This window comes from Xenopus tropicalis, chromosome 5, assembly GCF_000004195.4.
Source record: "Xenopus tropicalis strain Nigerian chromosome 5, UCB_Xtro_10.0, whole genome shotgun sequence".
In the NCBI taxonomy this organism is placed as follows: Eukaryota; Metazoa; Chordata; class Amphibia; order Anura; family Pipidae; genus Xenopus; species Xenopus tropicalis.
Window position 1 is genome coordinate 69,031,680 of NC_030681.2, and position 25,049 is coordinate 69,056,728.

At 37.6% G+C, this 25,049-nt stretch overlaps 1 protein-coding gene across 2 annotated transcripts in view; it reads right to left on the reverse strand.

Annotated features, from left to right (window-relative positions):
- The window catches only part of arhgap18 (Rho GTPase activating protein 18), a 78,898-nt gene that overhangs the window by 25,072 nt on the left and 28,777 nt on the right, over window positions 1–25,049 (reverse strand). For both annotated transcript variants that reach the window (NM_001078868.1, XM_031901785.1), the window contains exon 2: window positions 385–578. In NM_001078868.1, the coding sequence (NP_001072336.1) occupies window positions 385–578 (194 nt within the window). The remainder of the gene's footprint in view (window positions 1–384; window positions 579–25,049) is intronic.

Consider the following 25,049-nt stretch of genomic DNA (forward strand, 5'->3'; position numbering starts at 1 on the left):
ATAAGGTGGGGAAACAGTCTTGTTTGGCATTATCCTAAGATTACTTAAAATTCACTAAACAGTCTGAAAGCATGTTTACAGATATGACAGTAGCCTTTAAAATTTCCCTGCTTTACTTTTGGATTCATGGTAATGTAATGAAAATAAAAAAAAAAAAAGGAAACCCCCCGAATGACACAATTGGTTACATGACCATGTATAAGGATGGCCATTGAAACTCAGCCATTAGCTTCTCAGACTGGTAGGTTTAGTCTTTAATAAAAAAAATACAGGAACCTCTTAGATTACCTTTGGACCAATACAGAAAGAATACAGAGAGGACAACACAAAAAAAAAATCTATAGTTGGGTCAGTGATTTGGTCAGACGGTTAGAAGTTCAGTACCATCAGGTTCTTTTACAACATTTTGCTCATCTTGACTGGTGTTAGTGTCTTGTTTGATATTTTCGACTTCTGTCCAGTAGTCATCCAAAGACAACTCATCCAAGGAGTCCTGGGAGCCAGATCTGTTAAAGGCTACCTTTTCAAGGCTTGGATTAACATTTCCTTGGTTCATAGTATATTGTCCAGATTTGCGACTGCAAAGAAAAGAAATAGGAGTTTAACACTGGTTTGATGATTAACATTAAAATGTAATCTGCTGGTGTATAAAAGAAAAGCTTTAACAACTACATGAAATGTTTCTATGCTGTAATTGAAGATATTCTGAAGCAATGTTCCCTCTAATTTCTTCTCGGCTATGTGAGCAAAATTTTTTTAACCATGTGTGTATTTTTAAAATTGTGTGTTCAGGCCAGAATGAATGCAAAATCTTGTTTCCACACAAAATTTTTTGCGTGCCCTGCGTAAAAATTTGTGTGTATGAGCACCAGCATGAGCATACAGCTTAGAGGGATAATTGTTCTAAAGTCCTAAACAACAGAAATTAATGATTCATTTATACAGTATTTTACAGTGAGCAGAGGAAGTTTCACCAGTCAAAAGAACTGACATTTATTTTTATAAGGCCAAACACAAGGAATTCTGTGAACTAGTCCGAAAGAGCTCCAAGAAAATCCCATTTATATGGATTTATCCTATAGGCTAAAAGTAACCCACTGGGGTTTTTGAAGCAGAAGCCAGGATAATAGCTGATCTTGGTGCTCATCAGTTTAGTGCGGGGTTTTATGATCAGCTTAGGTAGAGCCAGGAGTTTAAATAAGGTCAAAAAGATGTGCAGTACTTTACAATAATATAATAAAAGGTGAATACATTAATAAACCAAGGTTACAGAATGAAACATTATGGACAAAACAGAGGGTCCTGATTTAAAAAGGGTTGGGGAACAACTGACATAAGGTTGGTTTTAAATACTCAGTACTGACTATGTCAACGTCTATGGTTAAAGTTTGGATGGAAGAAAAGGGTTTAATAGGTCGTAACAGGTATTGCAGGGGGAACCTGCTTTCAGACTTCCGGCTGTGGAATGGGCCCTAACACTGGCCACAGCAGTTTTGGTACCAGTGGTGAATGGAAGGTAGACAAGAGTACTGAAGAAATGTAGCTTAGGGGAGGTGCTATGCAGATTTGTTGCCAGGTAATGAACCTGTGTTTAAAGTGATTTTTTACAAGGAATGTTTAAGCCCATTTATTTCTGTGTTTAACAAACATGCATTTGAGAGTACACATAACAAATGTGGGACCTTTATTCTTAATGGGTAATTAAGTTTGGGGCATTGTAGATGCTGGCAAATTACTGTACTTGCAGCAAATGTATGTGGATGCAGTATGCAAAACAACAACAAAAATGCTGCATTAGAAATTAAATCATAGCTTCACTTTCAGGAAAATTTGTCAATTTTATTATATGCTGATGGTGTGTCTAGACAAACGTTTGGAAATATGGAGACTGATTAAACAATTATAGTAGCAATATTTATGACTTCAAAACAATATCTATATTAATGAACATGCAAAGAGCAAGACCAAATTATCTACTAAGCAGTTACAATTTTATTATCATTATTTCATTATGTAAAAGCAATGTTCTAATGTCTAATCTGTTATTTCGCAGAAGGGGTAAAGGTTATGTGTCTTAAATCTGCAAAAATTCTACAATTATTAATAACCGATCACTGATTGTATAAACTATTATAGGCTTATTTATCAATTTTTTAGTTTGTGAATTTGAGTTTGTTTTTCTAAGTAAAAAAAACTTGCATATGAAATACTCTTTTTGTTTTTTTTTTTTAGCTTAATAAATACCAGACATTTGAGTTTTGGATTCGCAATTCGAATTAGAGCTTTTTTTTTAGCACAAAAATCGTGGGAAAAAAAAAAACTCAAGCTTTGATAAATCACCCCCTTAGTGTTCTAATAGTTACAGCTTGAATAATCAACAATATCACTGTTCTAAAACCTTCGCATACTACCCAAGAGAGACTTAGGGGTCATTTTAGGGCACAAAATCTCACACCTTATTACTCATTCCAAAAAAACTTGTGTCCAGTGGTTTTGCTGCACTGTTTACAATTCAGCTTGAGTTTGCCCTGTCCTTACCACCTATTGCAGGACAGATTAGTTGATGCAAGTTAAGACCAGGAAGGAGGGGGTGGGGGGCATTTGTGGCACCAAGTGAGGCACTGTACAAAGTGCAAAGGGTTGCAGTGCCATAAGTGTACAATAAAGGCATTTTAACTTTTAAAAGCTGGTGCTGTTCCAGTTTGACACACTTGCAAAGGGGGAGGGTGCAAAGTGCAACAACTTCACAGCATCACCCAGAAAGGCAGAAATGTAATTAAAATAACCCTTAAAGACATAACCTTTTATTGTTTTATTGTTCTAATTGATGTGTCTAAAAAATATTTAGCAATGATTACACAAGGAAATTAGACTTATCAGATATTAATGTTTTCCAAATCTCATAAAAGTAAATTACCCATATGTCAGAATTAAAACGCAACACAGCAAGTGGTTATATCACTGTTTATGATCTAAGAGGCTAAAAAGTACTTTTTAATTCCTTTAGTGCCGAATTTACACAAGTCCAGAAAGCTGGAAAAAAAGGTACCTGATAAAGACAGAAAAAAGCCCAGGAAGCAAGCACAGTGTGCAGTGTGTTACAATGCATTAGGAAAACCCCCTGATAAGTCAAGGTTCTATACATGTTCATGAAATGACAGAAATATTAGCACTTGAGTTTGAAAATGTTATTTCCCCACCTCAAACATGGAAAAAAAACAATTTTGTACTAAAGAACTACAGCAATCTGTAGTGGTGTAAGTTACCCATACAGGAGACCCCCATGACCAGGGAGATGGGTCGAAAGGGGGTCCCAGACACATGCTGCTAACAGGGTCTGCTGCATGGTTCCAGTTCCCCCCACAGCCATCAAAACAAAGTTACTAAGCAGTTACAAAGGGGGGTAATGGTGGCTGGCTGTTGTTGCAAACACCCAGGGGGCATGGCTCACTACTGAAAATGAGAGAAAGATTTACTCACTGTCAAAAATTGTTTAAGTCAAATAACTGGATTTCATAGGCTTTTTATTACTTACAATAAAACCTTCATTATAATATAAATTAGAAAATAAATCAAAATAAGACACAATCCTATTTGTAGGTTAAGAAATAGGACCCTGAAATGCCATTATAGAAGGTAGACACAAAATTAAGACCCAAACAATCTGAGTAAGTAAAAAATAATGTCCTTAAAAAAATACTTTACACATTTCATCCCCATGAAACATGTAGGGCTTTTATAAGGACATGTGAACTAACTTTTATGGCCTGCTTGTTAGAATTTTTGGAGTGCCTTCTTCTACTTTTTCACAATGATTTAATCTGCTTCCAGAGTCAAAGTCCAATGAGGTTAGCACAATTCTACCTTTGACTTCATTAAATAACCACCTGCATATAAAGGAACATATACATTATGGTATCTCTATCTACCAATTATAACTTTTTTTGGTATTTGCTTTTTCCAGAATAAGAATCATATGAAACATTACGATCTGAATAGTCAGCTTAAATTAATAGTGGTTTGTTAGATTAGATTTCATATAAATGTTTACCGTGCGCTCTCAGCAAGTTTATTTTCAGCGGTGCAGTTGTGCTAGTTTCAGCATGCTAGGACTGGCCTCAAGTTAAAGATAAACAGATGAGAAGTTACCAATTCCCTATTATTCTTCTCCCCAGTTTAAGGGTAAAATAGGTGACCTTGGCAACTGTTCTTTGCTAAATTCATTCCTTGCAAGTTTAGGCATGTCTTCTTCTAAATCCAAACTTTAGTGAATGCTAAGGCTTAGATTTTTTTTTTTTTTTGCTTTGTTTACGCAATGTCTAAAAATGAAACATTTAAAATGTTTTCTGTATCATATGAGAACGATGCAGCTGTCAACTGCAACACTATGGGGCCTATTCATTAAAGTACGATTGAGTCTGAATGCAGTAAGTTTTAAGTTTTAGAACTGTGCGTGTTTTCTACGATGTTTTCGTTAATTTCTGCGTCTTTTTCGTGCTTTGCGTCAATTTGTGCAACAAAATCGTATTTGTCGCAACGAGTACGAAAGTTTCGGAAATCAAGAGTGCCATTAAGTCCTATGGGAGGCTTCCAAAATCATCAGTCAGAAAGGTTTTGAAACTTTCGGATCGTACCACGATATTTTCGTACACCACGATACGATTTTTCACGCAATTAACGCACAACAGAAATTTTCGTATTTCATCCAAAAGGGGAGCAGTGGATTGAGGGCCAAAGAGAATTAGGAGACCAGTGGTGACCGTGGTTGAAGTGCAATTATAACATATATTTATTTGTTAAATAAAGCTGAAATGACATTATACAGGTATAGTACCGGTTATCTAGAATGGTCAAGGCCTAGGGTATTCCGAGTAAGGCATCCATCTGTAATTTGGATTAACAATTGTAATAAATCTAAGAATTAATTTTGCATGTAACCTTAAATAGCATGAATACGACACTTACCAATTATATCAACATTATCTGTTTTACAACATATTTATGTCTGCCTGAAATACTACCTGAGATTGTGAGATTATTGAAACTGCAGTACCTGTAAAACTGCCAAATTGTTTACAATTTACTATGCTTGCCAAGATTTATTAGTTTGTGCAACAAGAGTGATGTCAATTTAGTGGAGCCCTTTAGTCTTTGGACAAACATTACATCGGGCAATTTTGACCATAAAAAATACTTCTGAGGCCTTTGCTTACAGAAAGAACACACTGGGGCTTTTGTTTAAAGGTTTTGGGTCATCTGCAGATGTAGGGACACAAGATGTATTATCAAGACAGGGCTAGTAAGACAGGTAACCCAAACCTCATCAAAGGAGTCTTGGTGCCGTCAGTGGCATGCTAATATTTTTACCACTACAAAGAACTTTATAGTTAAGTATAAAGCTAGCCAAACACTGGAAGTGTCACTTGTTTGGTCAGATAGCACAAAACATGTGACCTGTTTGGTCAATCCAGCTATGGACCAAATCAGGCTCTTCTGTTCATGGGCCCAAAACCTAATTTAGGATGCCTATGCAGGCTCACCAAGAAAGTATCTCATCCATGGCCCTATGTGGTTATGACCAAACAGTATCCACCAGTCATGCTGGCTGGTAAATGTGGACAGCCAGCATAAAAGTGTAGTAGTTAATCCTCAAGAGTTATCTTAGTAGAATTAGGTGGAGTTTTACTCTCTTTCTGCAACCAGAATTTAAAAAGCTCAAGAATTTTTATACAGTTTAAAGAATAAATAGACATTAACAGCAGAATTACATTTCTGTGAGTTTTACAAATAACAGCAAATAATGGAGAAAAGGTTACGGTACCATTATTTCAGGTTAGTATGTTGCCAAAAATGATCAGGTTTTACCAGATTCCACATCAGTCATTCTATGCATATGTAAAATTACACTACTGATGTATCATGTTAAGGGAAAATGCATTACAGCTTTACTTGATATGTAACAGGTGCACTGCAGTGGGTTACTATAAAAGGGCAAAGTAAGGGATATACGGTTACGCTTTTATCAGACACAGTATTCATTGTGCAATTGATTACTGAAGTATCACAATGTTTTCTCATTGCCTAGTTACAGATAAAGTTCACATTTTCACAAGTTTTACAAAATAATTTATGGTGATTCATGGACTGTGCCCAATCAAAGATGCTAGTGTTTTTCCTTTTGGATAAACAATTATGTTGATCAAGAATAAAGTTTTGGCACACTTGGGACATGGCCAAGCATGAGATGGGCATTTTCTTCTTTACGGAGGCCCCATTTTACTTGTATGAAGGGTCTCCCCACCGGGGGCCCCTGGTGTTCCTGCACCAGTATAAGGATTACTGATGGTGGCCCTGCATCTATAGCGCTCTCACTGGTTTTTATGTTTACATTTTCTTTTTTTTATCAGAACACTCAGTGAAATTATTGATGGCTTATGGCTTAGGCACACACATTCATTCTGTATGAATGCATGGTTGCAACCAGTAAAATAATATTACAGTAAAAAATGCTGATGCACCCCCAAAAATAAACATATACCTCTACACAAGGGATCCCCGACCAGTGGCTCATGAGCAACATGTTGCTCACCAAGCCCTTAGATGGCCCAAGCCCAGTGGCCTCAAAGCAGGTGCTTATTTTTAAATTCTTGGTTTGGAGGCATAAAAACATGGTGCACTGCCAAACAGATCCTCCTGTAGCTACCAGACCACACAGGAGCGATCAATAGCCAAAGACAGCCCATAATAGACACCCCCAGGACCTATTTGCATGCTTGTGTTGCTCTCCACCTTTTTTATTTTTTGTATGTGGCTCATGGGTGGAGCATGGGGATCCTTGCTCTACACTATAGGTAAAATATTACTTTAACAGGTCTCAGTTTTCTATGGCATCTATCCATTCATAGCATCTAAGTGCACACATAATTTGCACACACATAAAATGTGCAAGTACACCTTTCGGTGCCAAAATCCGCTGCCTGCACCTGAGCCGATGCAATAGCTCTGGGTGCAGGCACAAGGAAAGGCTGATGCCAGCATAGGGGCCCATTCTTGGCCTGTGGATAAACGAGAATCAGCTCTGTGCGGCATTAGCCTAAATGCAATGTGGAAGAACAAAATACATTAACATTGATGAAAATCCTATAATAAAAAGCATTGGCAACTTTTTACAGAAAGAAGCATTATCTCAGTTACCACCAATTCTTATTTTCTCAGGTTCTCCATTAGCAATCAATACCAAAAGGAAAAAGCTTGCTAATCGCCTAAATAATAAAGAAGTTTATGGATGCGATTAAAATGGAAAGTATGTGAAAAATAAGGCATTAACACTCCCAGAGGAAAACACTGCAAAGCTGCAGTCACTGCTTTGAGAAAAGTATTGTTTCTGTAAAGTAGTTTGTTTTTTCTGTAGCACAAAATGGTGCAGAGGCAGGACAACTGGCTACTGATACAAATAACCCTTATAATGGGGCGGTGGCAGTCAAAATACCTTTGTCCAGTGTCTCTGCAGGATCTGCACATCACCCACTATAGAAAGCATATTTTTCTAGCACAGCAGACATATTTTGATCAACATAGGTCTCACCAAGAGTAATTCTTAGAAGAAATATTATTATACCAAAAGTAATATTTCAGGAGAACTCAAAGAACAATGGGCTAAAGCCTAAGGACCTAAAAGTTTCTCTTGCACTAGCAAGAGAAAATAGAACTTTGATTACCAGAGGGACAGAGTTCTGCCACTCTCCTCTTCATTCAATTAATGAATTACCCTCCTAACGCCATCCTTTTTTTGCAGAATAAAATGTCTGCTGTTTAACAGAAAAAAAGATGGAGATCAACAGCACAGCCATCTTACCAGGCCACTTTTGGAAAGGGTGGCAAAGAACAATGTTGATCTCTGCATACTTTGGCCATTAGACAGTAAATAAGTTATTTTTTATACATGGAAACTATGCAGCCGTGGAGAAGGTGGGTCCTGGGGGCTATTTACTCTGAGTGCTTCACACTAAAAACACAAAGGATACATATTTTAGTGTAGCACTACACTAGACACAACGCTTTTCAAGCGAAACTGAACAGAACAACAGAAAGATAAAAGAAAACATTTAGATGTCAAAAGCCAGAGCAGAGTTTGAAAAGGAAACAAATGTATGCATTAGTGGATTAAAAACAGCTTTTCAGATTAATCACCAAGGGCAGGGAAAGCTGCTGTAATGACAAACAAGACTATAAGAAGCAATTTAGAAAAATGATGCATCCATTATGCTTTTTAAAGAAAAGCGATTAACAATAGTTTACATATTAGATGAGACACAGCTAAATGGATTAATACTTTGCTGAGGATTCAGAACAGCTCATATATTGCACATATATGGCAATAGTTTACATATTAGATGAGACACAGCTAAATGGATTAATACTTTGCTGAGGATTCAGAATAGCTCATATATGGCACATATAAAGTGTTGAAGTTCTACAGAAAAGTAACACTATGGGGCAGATTTACTAAAACTCTATAATTTCTAATTTTTTAAAAAAATTTCAAATTCAACTAATTTCATTTTCCCGAATGTCTGATATTTACTAAAAAAGCAAGTCGGAGAAAAGTCCTTTTGAATTGTTGTTGTGGCAATTCGAAAAAGTCATAATTTTCAGACAAAACCCAGTGAAATCTCTAAAGTTTTGAGACAAAAGAAAGAAATTCAGGGAAAGTTCATGGACCTCTGCCACTGTCTCCTATGTGAACTTGGCAAGTTTCATCTGGTGAATTGTCAAATTTGGATACTTAGCCGAGTAAATCTCAGAAAAGTTGCAGTGTTTTTTTTCTCTTTGGCTTTTTAGAAAAAAAAATTCAAATAGAGTTTAAAATGAAAAATTAATGGTTAGTAAATGAGCCCCTATAAGTGCCCTTTACAACAGCAGCAGCCTGAAAGTGCAATTTTAGGAGCAGGAGTTCAAGGAGCGATTTTGGACGCAATGTGCCTTTTGCACACCATCTGCGACAATTATTGCACAACCGCACTTCCAACCTCATAACTTGCTTGGAATATATAATGCTGTCAATATAATCTGGGTGCTCTTTACAGCCTCAGTTAAGCCACTGTGATTCAACCATGTCTAGTAATACACATATATTCATTAAAGGAGTGACTAAGATAAGGACAGTTAGCAAGGAAAAGGAAATTCCACAGCAGATTTTTTTTTAAATAATAGTTTTATAAAAATTGGAGATTTTAGAAAATGAATACTTTAATTACTATAACAGGCACTACCAGAGAATCAACCCAGGTTAATTAATAAAGGCAGATTGTTTGGATACTTAATATCTATGTTGCTTGTCATTGAACTTATATATACTCCATATTCCTGCCGCCGTCATTGCTGTGCACCTAGCAACAATATTTTGTAAAATAAATGCAACAGTAAGCAAAGGTTTCATTATTTTGGCACGTAAACCTAGAAAATCAGTACAACTCTGTTTTTAGCAGAATGCAGACATAGACTAATAAAGCAGTGACTATTGCAACGTCTTTGGCACTTGCCCTATGTAACTGTGGTTTCAATATTTATATTGCAGTCTGCAAAGCTAGATGAGCAAGTATGATTTTACTTATGTAAGATGGATTTACTAGAGTTGGGATTTGGCAAATTAAGATGCATAGATTCATTTAAAACATAAATACAAACATATACAGCATTCTTCCGGGCCATTCAACATGCTTCATTAAAATGTATAACACTTGCACAAAAGTATTTATAGCTTTTCACTTGAAGAAACTTTTATGAGGAAGCAGAGAACTCCTGCAATTCACAATAGGCCCTGGCATTTCAAAAGCAGAGGGGCAAACAAACGCCCACCAGCCCATTAAATAATAACTATATATGGCATCTTACAGCAGCCCCTCTGGCATTTGTCAGAACCCACAGATTGCCAGTATGGGCCTAACTCATACAATGGGGCTCACTACAGAAAAGCATGTTTGCCCTAGTGCAGTAACCAATAGCAAACCAATCAATTGTTTGCATTTATTGCTTCTAGTAGCTGTTCAAACAAAGCTAATCATCATTTCATCAATTATCATTTCATCAATTACTGCCTAAAGTGCTAATTTGCCAGGGGTTTGTAAATGGGCCTGTTTCTCCTGTGTATAAACTCTGGAGAAAATGTGCTCAAACTGCCTCACAGCATGCATTCAAAGAAAACATGCATTTCATCTACAATTAGGATTTCCATCACACACTGTATGAAGTATGAGAGCACTGTGTGCACAGAACATTCCTTTTCTGCATAACTGGCTTTACATGGAGGGTGGTAGGGGATACCAAATTACTCAGTAAATAGCACCAGTACAATAAAGTACAAGTATAGGTAATTGTCACAAACTGCGGCACTTACAGCCCATAGAAAGTAAGCCTGCCATACAAAAGTTGAGCAATGTGCCAGTTCCTACTCATAAACAGGGATTGAATAATCACATTGAAGTTTGTGGGGCTATCAATACTACTGACCGTAAGCAACTGGACAGACATTGGTACCCCAAGCATCTCTATGGCTGACAATTCAACAAAAACAAAACATCCTTGGTTAAGGTTTCGGCCAGACATGAGTCTTCTCAAGGAGTTGCAGAAAGATGGATAAATATAATCTGAGAAACTCTGTGGGGGAATTACCATTGCGGGAACTCCACTTCCCCTAACCCCCCACCCCCCAGTGTCAGACAAAAATTAAGTAGCCAGTTCATAAGCCGTGCAAACCAAAACAGATAGTGTGTGTCTGGGCAACAATGAAGACTGTGGAACCCTACTCTAATAATTAACATCAATCGCTTCACTTGCAAAGCTAGCAATCTGGTTTCTCTTATCAAAGGAACAAAAGGCAAACTCAAATTTGTCAGAATATAATTAACCTACCTCTTTGCATCTTGACAGTGGGTTGAAGCCACTGTCTCTTTATTGGCTTTATCACTAAGTACCTTAGGAATTACACATGTTGAGCATTTATTTGGTGGCCATTATCCCATTACAACCACCACAGTTATATTATGTGCCAATTAGGGTCTGGCTTTTATCAGAACTGCTACTTTTATGCAAGGCGAGGTACCAATATCATTTTGAAAACCCTCTTGTTGCTCCGTCGCTGGCATAGGACAACCACTCCCTCCTCAACATTGTATTGATTTGACAGCTCACTCCTGGATCTCTGTTTATTTCCCCCCCTTTCTCCCACAAATCTCTGTGCAATCAGTTTCATCACGGCTCTTTCTTCATGTGCGATCCACTGATCTCCCCCTTTCTGTTCATATCCTAACAAGTCCTTACCAATGTCAGCGAACACCCCCTTGCTCATCAGTCTCCATGACTTTACAGGTAATTTACCTAATTCATGTGCCTTACTGATCTCAGTGCACTATTTCCACACACCTTCTTCCATTAAAAGGAAATGTTAAATATTGAGATAAGGATAGCAATCATGCAAATGTTTGTGTACGATATGTAACACTTTAACTGAATACTGCCAAACAGAAAGAGTAGAAAAAAAATTTCCTGTAATCCCATTTTGCATATATTCAGCGCATAATTTTAGAAAAAGCCTGACAAGCTACTTATATAGGAAAGCCTTATTGACTGCCAACAGCTGATAGAAGCTGAGCTGCCGAGCTTCTTATCACCCGATTGGCTTTCAGGGCTATTACACCTTTACCTACCTCCTCCCATTTCTATTTTTATCCTTGTTCATTAAACTCAGAGCAAACTGCACCCTGTCCACACTGAACCCTGGCTACAGTAAGTCATAATGTTAACACTTTCCTACAATGTACAGTAAGCTATAAACCAGTGGGCAATTAATTTTACACTACAGTTCTTGTTTTACCAGCACTTTAAAGTAAAGATCAAACAGCCAGATATGCATGGCAAAACAGCTGAATATTAAGTGAACATCTCCAAAGCTAAACAACTTGTCTTTTGTACTATATTTCCATAAACCTAATGACCCTGACGACAGTCAATGCAAAGGGAAAGGCTTTTCATTCAACACAGTTTATTAAGTCTAACAAATACTAAGTATTGGTCAAAGAACTCAATGAATAACACAACCCAGCAAACCCTCTCTTTGGTCTAAGGCCACAAAGTAAATAATAAGATGTTTTTCCCATTCAAAATAACCCACAAAGGCACAGGAACTGCATATAAATAACAACATTGCCAGGTTTTAAGATTATAGCATGATGGTGTGTAGTATGGATCTGTGAATATTGTAATTTCAAATACTGTAGGGCCTTACTGGTCCCTCTATTTTTTGAGCATTCACCTTAAAGCCCCCACAGGAACTAGCTGTTCCCCTTCCTTTTATCATGATATTACTGAGAACTTAGAGGCTTGGCATCAGCCAGTTAGTATAAAATAGGGCAGTTAGTGTAAAATAGGTCAGCATCAAAATACATAAAAATGTGAAAACCATGTCACTAGAAAAAGACCAAATGCATAAGCGGTTTTTGTTGCTTAGCTCCTGTATGTTTCCACTCTTATATTTGATGATGTACTGTATAAAGGCAACATTTTTTGAGTACATCTTCCCTTTTCCAAAAATACAACTGAAAATTCACTTGTTTGCAAAAGCACGGGCACTAATATATACCGTCACACTCATGCAACTGTTGTAATTGGAGACTTCCCTATACTAATAAAACTTATAAATAGAAAAACACAATATATTCTGCACATAAAACAAGACAAGTCATTATGCTTTACGGCCTATATAATTTAAGAAAATAAAATATATTACATACGAATAATGAAGGCTGAGGAACCATACACACACATTATTTTAGTAGGCGTCAACAAAGCAGATGTATAAAGAAAAAATATAGCATATTTATAGTATACGCGACACTACATAGGTCCACGGTGCAAAGAATGATGCATTTTGGAAAGGCATGCAAGGAGAGGAAAAAAGATTTCCAGAAGAAATTGGTGCAGTGTTGTGATTTTATTTTATGGGCGCTCACAACATAGCACAAAAGAACATGTCATATTTAATTAAAAAAGAATTAATCACTAATAATCACTAATCACTAATAAATTTATTTCACAAGGGAGATATGGAATTGGATTAGGAAAAAAATGTTTCTCCTTGTATTCAACTGGCCCAATCTTTTTTTTTTTTTTTTTTTTTTTGCAATTAACAAACAGGACAAACAAACAAAAGGATAATAGTAAAACATATTACTCACAAGTAAGTACAGTATACAATGCAATGTTCTCAGAATTCCAGCACTATTGCTTTTACCTGCTGAGATGTGTCCACCAAAATAACACATCGACATACACGGTCACATTTTCCATAAACCACATGCAGAGTGTGGACTGTGTCACTTTAGGCATGTGAAAATGACCGCAGAATCAGATTCAATGGGCACCAGTGCCTACTGATGCAACCCACTGTGGGAACCCTAGAATTACCACTACCTCCAGGATGTAGGCAGCATCAATAGGTGCACAAGGCTGATTTCAAAGTGTCATATGTCATTACTTTGACCTGAATGTTGAGTAAATCTGATTACGTAAACAACCAAAAAGTGGCCAACATGAGGCTCCCCATATTTCTCTCAGAAGCCTCATAGGAATAAAACCGCTAAGCTCTGTAAAGTAAGTTCCCATAACGCCTCGCTCCTGCACCAAAGACCAAGACTTGGTTCAGATCACACATTCCTAAGGTGGGGGGGGTGGAGAAAGCTACGTGTCTCTGAAACAGGAAAACAAAGAGACAACAAATCTTTTGAGGACTCAGTGCAGCATTTCTGTAAGTGCTTATGGCTGTATTTCCACAGACCTTTCAGGTAGACAGGAATATTTAGAAGCCGTTTTGATTGGATACCACACTTGATTGACACGGGCACTAAACCAATAACAGAGTAAGCATTCCACTACACTTAGGGGCTGATTTACTTACCCACGAACGGGTCGAATGGAGTCCGATTGCGTTTTTTTCGTAATGATCGGTACTTTGCGATTTTTTCGTATGTTTTGCGATTTTTTCGGATTCTTTACGAATTTTTCGGATCCAATACGATTTTTGCGTAAAAACGCGAGTTTTTCCTATCCATTACGAAAGTTGCGTAAAAAGTTGCGCATTTTGCGTAGCGTTAAAACTTACGCGAAAAGTTGCGCATTTTTCGTAGCGTTAAGTTTTAACGCTACGAAAAATGCGCAACTTTTCGCGTAAGTTTTAACGCTACGCAAAATGCGCAACTTTTGACGCAACTTTCGTAATGGATACGAAGAACTCGCGTTTTTACGCAAAAATCGTATTGGTAACGAAAAATTCGTACAGAATCCGAAAAAATCGCAAAACATACGAAAAAGTCGCAAAATGTTCGTTTTCAAGTCGGAACTTTTCCAATTCGGGTCGGATTCGTGGGTTAGTAAATCAGCCCCTAAAAGTTAGGCCCTGAGAACCAAGGGGGATAATCAAACACACTGCAACTACATAATAATACCAACAGCAATAAACAATAAATATCTTGAAACCACTGAAATTGTTTAATTAATATATAATTATTATTATTATTTTTGAGGCTGAGGAGCCTTCTTTAATAAGCATATGGAAGCAGCCTTTATAGCCTATAATTGTATTTACTTAAACATGAAGTGAACTTTTTTTGGCACTGATAATGGAATATCAGTAAAGATAAAGTAAAACACTTCCTCAGGCTGATATTACATGGAAGGACAGATATATTTATCTGTAATCTATATTTGATGGTGTTACTTATTACAAACTTCTGTAAATAATCAAGATGAATATAGCTGCTTGAAATACTATGAGAATAGTAATTTCAATAGGTCATACAATGACAACCTTTCAAGTACCCTATTGCCCTAAGGCCACAGTCACACGTGGCTTAACGCCTGCGTTTGTAGGATCTGTTCATGTGTCTTTTTCAACCTAACTTACTTTGCTACTATGTTACTCTCTCAGCTCTGCACTGACAGGCACAGCATCAGCCTCAATGCAGCTACATCAAGCAGAGATCAGCCGAAAATGGATGTTTACAGGTCACGTGTGTCTGTAGCCCAGTGGTCCCAAACCAGTGGCTCGTGAGCAACTTGCTGCTCACCAACCCCCTTGGTTGCCCCAAGGGGGGCAAGTTTTGGTTGAATAAAAACTAGGGATGCACCAAACACTTTTTTGGGTTCAGCCGAACTCCCAAACACACACAGACGGATTTGGCCTAATACTTAACTGAATCCGAATCCTTATTAGCATATGGTAATTAGGATGGGTAAGGGTTAAACATTGGCGCGCGCTTAGAAATTTTTTCCCCCCTAACCTTTCCAAATGCTAATTAGCATATGCTAATTTATGCTAATTGGAATGCGGATTCAGTTCGGCCAGGACCATGGATTCGGCCAAAACCGAACCCTGCCGAAAAAGGCCGAATCCTGAACCAACTCTTATATTCAGTGCATCCCTAATAAAAACAAGATTTACTACCAAATAAAGCCTCCTGTAAGCGGATAGGTCGCCTCTATGAACACTAATAGCCAATCTTAGCTCTTATTTGGAACCTCCATAACCTTTTATGATGCTTGTGTCCAAGTCTTTTTACATTTGACTGTGGCTCACGAGTATGAAAGGTTGGGGATCCCTGCTGTAGCCTAAGGCTGACCTGATCTTTATTGTGAGCTATGGCCCTTCGCCAGGAATGGAAAAATAGCACTGTTCTGTTCATCGGGGTGAGGAAGAACTAAGGATTATTTTACTCACACAAGTAATAGGCTATTTGTCCAAAGTGCCAATTCCCCACATCCACATACTAAAAATGGGCATTAGTAATTTGGACAGACAGACTGTTGCCTGAGGTCCTTTGCCCGCAAAACAGGTCAGACCAAATTGTGTAAAGAAATGTGGAGTGTACAGTTAGTTAATTGGCCAACATGGCATACTCAGCTTGACAAAGTAATTTTATTTGACTGTCCAAAGTAAAGCAACCTAATACACTATCAAACTGGTATCTAAGTGTACAATTACTAATGGTCATTTTCGCATTCACATGCAAAGGATTTTTATAGAATCACGAAAGAAACTGTAATGCTAAACAACTTTCAAATGTAAATGATTTCATTGGTTTTATAAGTAATTGTTATTAAAAGCGGTATCTGCCTGTTTATATTCTTTGCACTGGTAGTTCTGATTTCTGACTTGGGGAAAAACTGAATACATTATATTGTTTCAGAGTCAGAACCAGAAAATTCCAAGGGACAAACAAATGCTGCTTTCAATTGCAATTATATTTACAAATACCTTTGATTAATGTACACCTGAAAGTTACCTAGAATTATATTTTTTCATCTTTATTTTTGGGTTTACGCCATGTTTAAAGGAGAATGCAAGTCAAAATTTAAATAGCATACTGCCCAATAGTCCTCCTATTGTTTAGTAAAAACACCACACTTTTGGCTCACCTAATCAAATATTTACTCAGTCACACTTACTTCACATTTTCTATCTGTTTTCTTGAACAGGCAGCCATCTTTAAAAAAGATAGTCTCCCTTCCTTTCCCTCCTTGCTTCATACTGCACATGTGTTTCATTCCCTTCCCCCCCTCAGGCAGATCCGCTTCTGATTGGCTGGTGGGCATGTGTAGCTCAGAACAGGAGACAGGATCAAGTTACACACATGCTCAGAGAATAGGAAGGCTGCCGCTGGCAGCCTACAGGAAGGGGAGAGAGATTTCAGTGACGTCACTGTAGTCTACACACTGCTGTAGGCTGCCAGAACCATATCTCAGAGAAGCAAGCAGGGATCTGGGAATTTAGATATGCAGTAAGTACTTAAAAAGAATGCCCTTTAGACTTACTTTTAATTTATATTAACCTTTCCTTGTCCTTTAAGCTAATGGTTTCAAATGTTAACATAGAGGAGGAATTATCCACAGTTACAGGAGTAGCCCGGAGCCATTCATATTTCTTAGTAATTAGATTTGTGGCTGTGTTGAATCTAGGGTAGCCATCTGACCTGGCCAGTAAAAATTATGCTTGGTGCCAATATTACAAATATGGAAGAAAGATGAAAATATAGGAAGGCCAGTATTTTTTTCCAGAAAAGGTGGCAACCCTAGTTGCTGCATATATTTCCTCTTCCTTTTCTGAGGGAAAACCCAAAAATGCAATTTTGCCCAATAAAATAAAATGCTATTCTAAGCAACTTTCCAATACACTATATATATATATATATATATATATATATATATATATATATATATATATATATATATAAAAAATTTTAATTAGTTTTAAAGATAACTGTAAACAAAATTGCCACTGAAACAGTAATTGTCTGTCCCATGCTGACATTCTTAAAGGAGAAGGAAAGTCTAAGTCACTTGGGGTGCCAAAATGTTAGGCACCCCCAAGTGACTTTAATCACTTACCTTTTACCCCTGGCTGGTGCTCCTGTTAGGAGAAAACCGCACCAGCCCGGGGTACCTGCAAGCAAGTGCCTCCTCTTCCTGCATCTGTCTTTGTGCTCTTGTGCATGCGCAGTAGAGTGAAAAGCCGAACTTAAAACAGAAAGTTGGCTTCACTTTACTGTGCATGTGCCGGCCCAGGGATTCCGAAGACAGAAGAAATAAGGAAGGAGAAAACGCTTATTCGCAGATACCCCAGACTGGTGCGGTTTTCTCCTAACAGGAGCACCAGCCCGGGGTAAAAGGTAAGTGATTAAAATCAATTGAGGGTGTCTAAAATTCTGGCACCCCCAAGTGACTTAGCCTTTGCTTCTCCTTTAAGGGTGAAGACACACAGAGCTACTTAGTAGCAGCTACTTAGTTACATAGTTACATAGGGTTGAAAAAAGACCAGTGTCCATCAAGTTCAACCCATCAACTTGTCACGGCTACTAAACACCAGAGAATACCCTGCCATAGACAGTAGTGAGAATTGCTTCTGGTAAAACACACATAGAGACAATTATCAGTAAATGGTCAGCATTGTCGATTTCTGTAGATTTTCTGTACATTTTGTAAACATTCTGTGCTCTTTTTATGTATTTCCACTTCTGGAACAAGATTTAGAGCTCAAAATACAAAAACAAAAATTCATATTTTTCATGATATAGGGATTTATACCAGAAACACTGCAATATAAGCTCCCAGCATGTGTATTATGTGCCATAAGACTCCCTAACAGTAAGGAGACATTAGAAAACCATATATTTTCCGAAAGTGCACATTCTGACAAAACTAGAATGGGTAAATACATCTTTCTACTGCAATCTACAAAGCTATGCCAAATGTAACGTTTTTAATGAAATTTCTGAAAATTGTCACAAAGCTTGCAATTTGCTCCATTATGTACCCCACATTTCGTAACGTATCAAAATAAAATACTCTAAATATGAATGTCAGGGGTCTACTGAACAGTTTGATGCCCAATATGCATTGATTTACCAAACTATGTGGTGTACAGAGGCACCCAAATCAATATATAGCAGACAAAATGTCCATGGGCAAACACAGGGAACAAAGAACAATAAAATGCAATAAAGTCATCAAAAAAAAACACAACACTAAAATTCTGCAGATCCTGTGAGTGGGCAGTGCAGGAGGGGAGGGGGGAGAGCTGGAAACAACAGGCACGTAGTAATAACGTGCCTGCCGTTTCCTATGGGGCCCCTGGGCGATCGCGCCCCAGGGGCCACTCGTTCCCCGCCTTTGCTTATTGCCTAGAGGCTGGGGAATGAGCGGGGAGTGGCTTTAAAAGCCGCTCATCTGTTCCCAAACCCTGAAGTACCACTACGTTTTGTGGCACTTGGGTACATTTATCAACAGAATGTAGATTCTACGTTCTGTGGCACTTAAAGGATTAAAGCAGTGGGTGGAGGCCAGTCTGAAAGTTATTTGAAGTAAATAATTTGTTAAGATACTGGATACGCCATCAAACTATACCTAGATGGCTACTGTGGTTGCGTGTCTATATATCAGCTACCTTATTTTGAGCAAAGTGGCAGCTGAATATAATTTATAACACAAAAAGTGGCTTGACCCAAGGGGTAAAGAAATACTGCTTTATTCCATAATATTTAAAGGGGTAACTCCAGCCACAGACACCCCTAACATACCTATTAGTGTAATATGTTCCTTCAAAAAGTATGAATAAATACCATTTTAATATGCTGAAATCCAGCTGCAAAACAGTTCTCTTCTGCAGCATTTAAAATGCTGGCAGGTGAGGAGGGCCTAAAATATTGATGTTACAAATGTTAACAACGTTTCCACATCTTACAGACAGCATGTAGGAACTACATAATAATGCATTTCAATGTTATTTTACTTTCCTTATTGACATCACATGTTGAGAAGATTTAGAGGATGCAGGCTAAAGGTTGGCTGAGAACAGATCGTAGTAGTCAGCCAGATCAGCAGGAGATCAGGGGGCTAGGCTTAGGTAACTATTCTAAATCATACTACACCCTGTTCCAAATTATTATGCTAATTATATTTTTCTCATTTACCAAAATAATTGATGTAAATAACAGTCAGCATAATGCTCATGTTATCAACTATTAAAAGTACAATTCAAAATTTTATTGAACAAACCTCCTAATGATAACAGTATTTTTTTAAGAATAAAAAACTTACAATGTACTTTTCCAAATTATTATGCACAGTAAGTTTCAAAACACTTTATAGGTTGTAAAGAACTGAAAATTGTAATTTTTTGTGTTTGCAGCATATTTACTGAAATCAAAAGCTATTTCAATCAAACTTTTAACAACATTTTAACAGGTCACATTACATTTTAACATAGGACTGTTTATTTGATAGCAGCTTCACAAGTCTTGCATCCATTGAACTTGTGAGTTTTTGGACAGTTTCTGCTTGAATTTATTTGCAAGATATCAGAATAGCCTCCCAGAGCTGCTGTTTGGATGTAAACTCTCCTTTTATCCCCATAGCAGCCATTGATGCAGAGGTATTCTTTGCAGCATGAGATGGTGCATTGTCATGCATGAAGATGATTTTATTACGGAAAGCATAGTTCTTCCTTCAGTACCATGGAAGAAAGTGGTCAGTCAGAAACTCCACATACTTTGCAAAGGTCATCTTTACACCTTCTGGGACCCTAAAGAGACCGACCAGCTTCCTTCCCAAGATTCCGGCCCAAAACATGACTCTACCACCTCCTTGCTGACGTCGCAACCTTGTTGGAAGATGGTGGCCTTCCACCAACCAACCACTACTCCATCCATCTGGACCATCCAGGGTTGCACGGCACTCATCAGTGAACAGGACTGTTGGAAAATTAGTCTCCATGTATTTCTCTGCCCAATGCAGCCATTTCTGCTTGCGAGTATTGGTTAGTGGTGGCCAAATAGAAGGTTAATGCACAGTTGCAGACTCTGGAGGACTCTACACCTTGATGTCCGTGGGACTCCAGAGGTACCAGCAGCTTCAAATATCTGTTTGCTGCTATGTAATGGCATTTTAGCAGCTGCTCTCTTGATCCGATACATGGATCTTGCAGAAACCTTCCTCAATGTGCCTTTATCTGCACGAACACGTCTGTGCTCTGAATCTCTTAATAGTGCAATGATCACGCTTACGTTTTCATGAAATATCTGTTTTCATACCTCGTCCAAGGCATTGAGACACAATGTCATCCATGATTTTAATTGAAAACCAAAAAATCTAATCTTTGTGACACTTAAATAGAATTTGTAAAAAAAATACTGTTATCGTTAGGAGGTTTGTTCAATAAAATTTGAATTGTACTCTTAATAGTTGATAACATGAGAATTATGCTGACTGTTATTTACAGCAATTATTTTGGTAAATGAGAAAAATATCATTTGCATAATAATTTGGAACAGGGTGTATTACATTACAAATTGTGAAAAGGCTTCATATTTAATTGATTTATACTTTAAAGTTATTTGAAAGTATGTTAACTTTTCAAAAAGCTTAAGTTGTGTTTGGGTGGAGTTCTCCTTTAAATGAATATAACAAAATTAGACACATGCTTACAAGAAGGAAGAAAGCTGAAGAAAGGCTGCCTATTTCATAAAATCTTGACAAGCTCTGTAAAAAAAAGTATTAAGATATGGCAATACTAGTTGTAAAGCTATAACTTTTTATAGCACAAAAGGTGTAGAACTCCTCTATGTGTGGTAAATATAGCACACCAAACTGAAACAAGATGACTAAACAACTAAAGGCCCAGAAGACAGGCATTCCCTTTACACAAAAATAAAAAGATCACCAGGTTTTAGGTGTCAAACTTTTTATTTCTGTCGAAAACCAGCCTTTTTTAAACCCATTTAGTGACAAGCCAAACCAAACGCACTCCTAATTTCTACAATAGTTTGCTCAAACCTGGGAACTCTGGGTTTTTTTTAACATATGGACTGCCAGCCAGAAATCAGTGTTTCATACTGCCCAGATGAGCTATAAGCTTAATTTAAGAGCCTGGCATGCATCTTATCCCACTAAATTTACCTCAGACATTAGGTCTTGAGATTGGCTACAGGTAGGATAGTAGACAAATACATTCTTTCCCCACACTTTCCAATTGTATACATCAAATTGGTGTACCAAAGCAATTTTGTACAGTACAGCAAAGAAAGAGGTTTACCATTCTTTCTGAAATTCTTGCCAACAGAGGGAACTTTTTGTAGTGCATTAGGTGTTTTGTCATTACAAGTAGTATGAATCAAAGCGTCTATTATATACAATGGGTTGTTACTGCATGTTTTATGAGTGTGAGAATATGGTTAACTAGACTTACTAATTATGGCTGCTCCTACTTCAATGAACTGAAACAGAAAATTAAAAATTCTCGTGCAGAATAACCCAGGGTGTTAATAGTTATATTAATTTGACTAAAGTTATAGTAACACTATTAAAACAACGATAGGTTTTTTTTTTTTAAACCTGTCTGATTGATATTTGGCCAATTTTGGCCCAGGTATTGGTTGAGTAGGCCCCATACCCTGGCCCTCAAAACTGAGCTGGCAGCTTTTATTAGCCTGGGTATGGTCACCTTTTAAATTATACAAAACTATTGGGGGCGCTCTGGAAAAACAAAAATTCTCCTAATGCCAGGTGAATAGTAAAGTTGATATTGCCAGTCCTGTAAGTCTAAAAAGTCTCAAAGGATTGCAGTCAATCTCTTCACGCAGAGCAATATCACAGTCCAATTGATATTGTTAACCATAGACGCTGCCACTTCAGAGGTTAGTCAGACCCAAATCCAATCTATAGAAAAAATTGTTGCAAGCTTGAAAATTTGTTTCTCTGATGAAGTCCTATTTCAGGCAAAACATGTTGGGCTGAATGCTGCATTGTTATGCTTGATGAGCATGTGTAATACACTGCAAATTTTAAGTGTATTATTTTATATGTTTATTAAGCTTTTTAAAAATTACTTTACAGAGAATGTGCCCTTCCCTATGTTTTTTCACCTTTTAAATTAAATATGCTTTACTACTTTGGCAACTTTAACATTCCTCTGAACTTTTCAGTAGCCTTTTTTCAAAACTGGGTCTTCAACTAAAATGGTGCATTGAAGTTGTACTATTCAGTGCTTCAGGGCATAGATTGGGGCATCATGTTTTCTTCTAAAAACACAGAGCAGAAATGGTTGTCATTTAAAACTATATTAAATAATTACTGTTCTCAATTTATTCCCTTAATAAGAAAGTGTTAAGAATCACCTTATGTGGCTTAATTCTGAGGTAAAGAAGCTAATAGTAGAAAATAAGGAAGGCTTTTAAGAAATATAAGTCAGAGAGGACAGAAGCTGCATTTAGTGAATATAAACACTATAACAAGTCTTGTAAAACAGCAATCAGGAAGGCAAAGATAGAAAATGAGGAACGCATTGCGGCAGCGGCTAAAACTAACCCCAAAACGTTTTTTAGGTATGTTAATAGTAAAAAGATGCAGGTTGAGTGTGGCCCCATTGACTTATAGTAACAATATGGTTACAGCGGTGCCAGGACCCACCAAATAGCTGCACTGTTGCCTCAGCTCCAACTAGTCAGTGGTTGACGCAGGATATGGTGCTTAAAGGTTTACATAAAATTAATGTGAACAAGGCACCTGGGCCAGATGGAATACACCCTCGAGTACTGAGAGAGCTAGGGTCAGTTTTACAGTGGCCTCGGTTTCTGATATTCTCATCTTAATGTTTTTATTACCAGTAGGCCCTTCCAACTGACACAAGGGCACCCACTCCATTTAGAAGAAAGGAGGTTTCATTTATATATTAGCCAGAACTCTACTTCCTGCTACTTCAGCTCTCTAACCTCTTAGTCAGTGACTTTAGGGGGGGGGGGGGGCACATGGGACAAACAGTTCAGTGAGTTTGTGAGCACACAGATCAGATTTAAATGCAAACTAACTGAGCAGTTATGTCCCATATGGCCCCTCCTCAAGTCACTGATTGCTAACAGCTTAGAGAGCTGTAAAGAAGGAAGTAGCGTTATGGCAATTATATCACATATCTGACCACTCCAGCCTATAGATTACATTTTTGCCTAACTATATTGAAAACATTTTTTATTTTTTACACTGAATTGCTCCTTTAAGGTGTTGTAGCAGAGATTTTACCATGGACAACTAATCTCTCTGAAGTGCCTTTGCACCAGCAATAAAGTGAATTGCCAGTGGGAAAGCATACGTGGCTCTGCATTTTCCGAAGTCATATATCAGTAAATAATGCCCATTTACATCTTTTCCCTTGAGCCACCATTTTGTAATGGGCTGTGTTTTGCCTCAAAGGTCAATTTACTATTTAGGAGTACCCAATAGCATATATTACTAAAAAGTTTATTTGTATGAAAATGCTTATTTGGATAAAGCAGGGTTTCACATATGAGCTGTTTTATGCAATATATTTCTAGAGACCTACATTGTTCAGGGGTATAGTTTTTCCTTTAAATTGAAACAATTATACAAAGCAGTAATAAGATAAGATGGAACCTTGAACATAACTTTGTCATTCATACAAAAGACTATATATCACATGGCTTTTTCAGCAACTTCTTATCTTCTAGTCATGCAAACAGCAGTTATTATGTTCTGCAAATTAGAAGTGTGATAAAACGAGAATGGTGAAGGTCAAGGAGAACAAAAAAAGACAACAGAAAAGGCAAGCTCTACAGCCAATCATATATTTTGTGTTCTGCAATATCAAAATGAGTAAAAACAGGTTTAAACAGGCTAATCACATTTGATTATCGCATGATCATAGAAACTACTGCAGTTAAGGGATATTTTCAAAAATTAAAGGAATGATTAAAAAAAAAAAATAGAAGCGTTTTAAAGTAATTACAATATTTTGTGCTGTTAACCTGCACTTGTAAAAATTGTGTGTTTGCTTCAGAAATTAGTGATGTGCGGGACAGCCCAATACCTGCGTGACCCGTGGGTTGGGCAGGTTCGGACCAACATTCGCAGGTTCAGGCCAAGCTCTTCCTGATACCCTCCCCACCCAAACTAACTGAGCATTTATTTATGGCTGCACTCCTGCCCTAACCCCCCACACAACATTACAGATTGGGTTGGGTGCAGGTCTATTGAAATAGACATGGATCAATGGAGCGGTTTGGGCACGGGTCGACTATTTGTCAGCCGTACATCAGAAACACTACTATACGCCAGCTGAGAAAATCAATACCTATACTAACTGTAAATTTTAGTATCACAAAGGGCTTGGATATTATGCGTGTCCAAAACATCCACTGTTACAGGCATTAATAGAATCTGCCATCACACCACCACCTGGCAGGGGATTCTACAACCTCACTGCCCTTACCGTAAAAAAAAAAAAATGTACGCTGCTTCAAAGTTCTGGACCTCTAATATAAAATTGTGGTCTCTGGTGTGTGGATCTTTTCTATAGGAAAAAGGATCTCCCTCTACCTATAACATCCTCTTAAGGGTAATCATGCCCTCTCGCAAGCACCTTTTCCCCCAAAGAATACAACACCAACCTTGACCGTCTACCCCCATAATTTAAATAAATAATAATTTTATGGTTG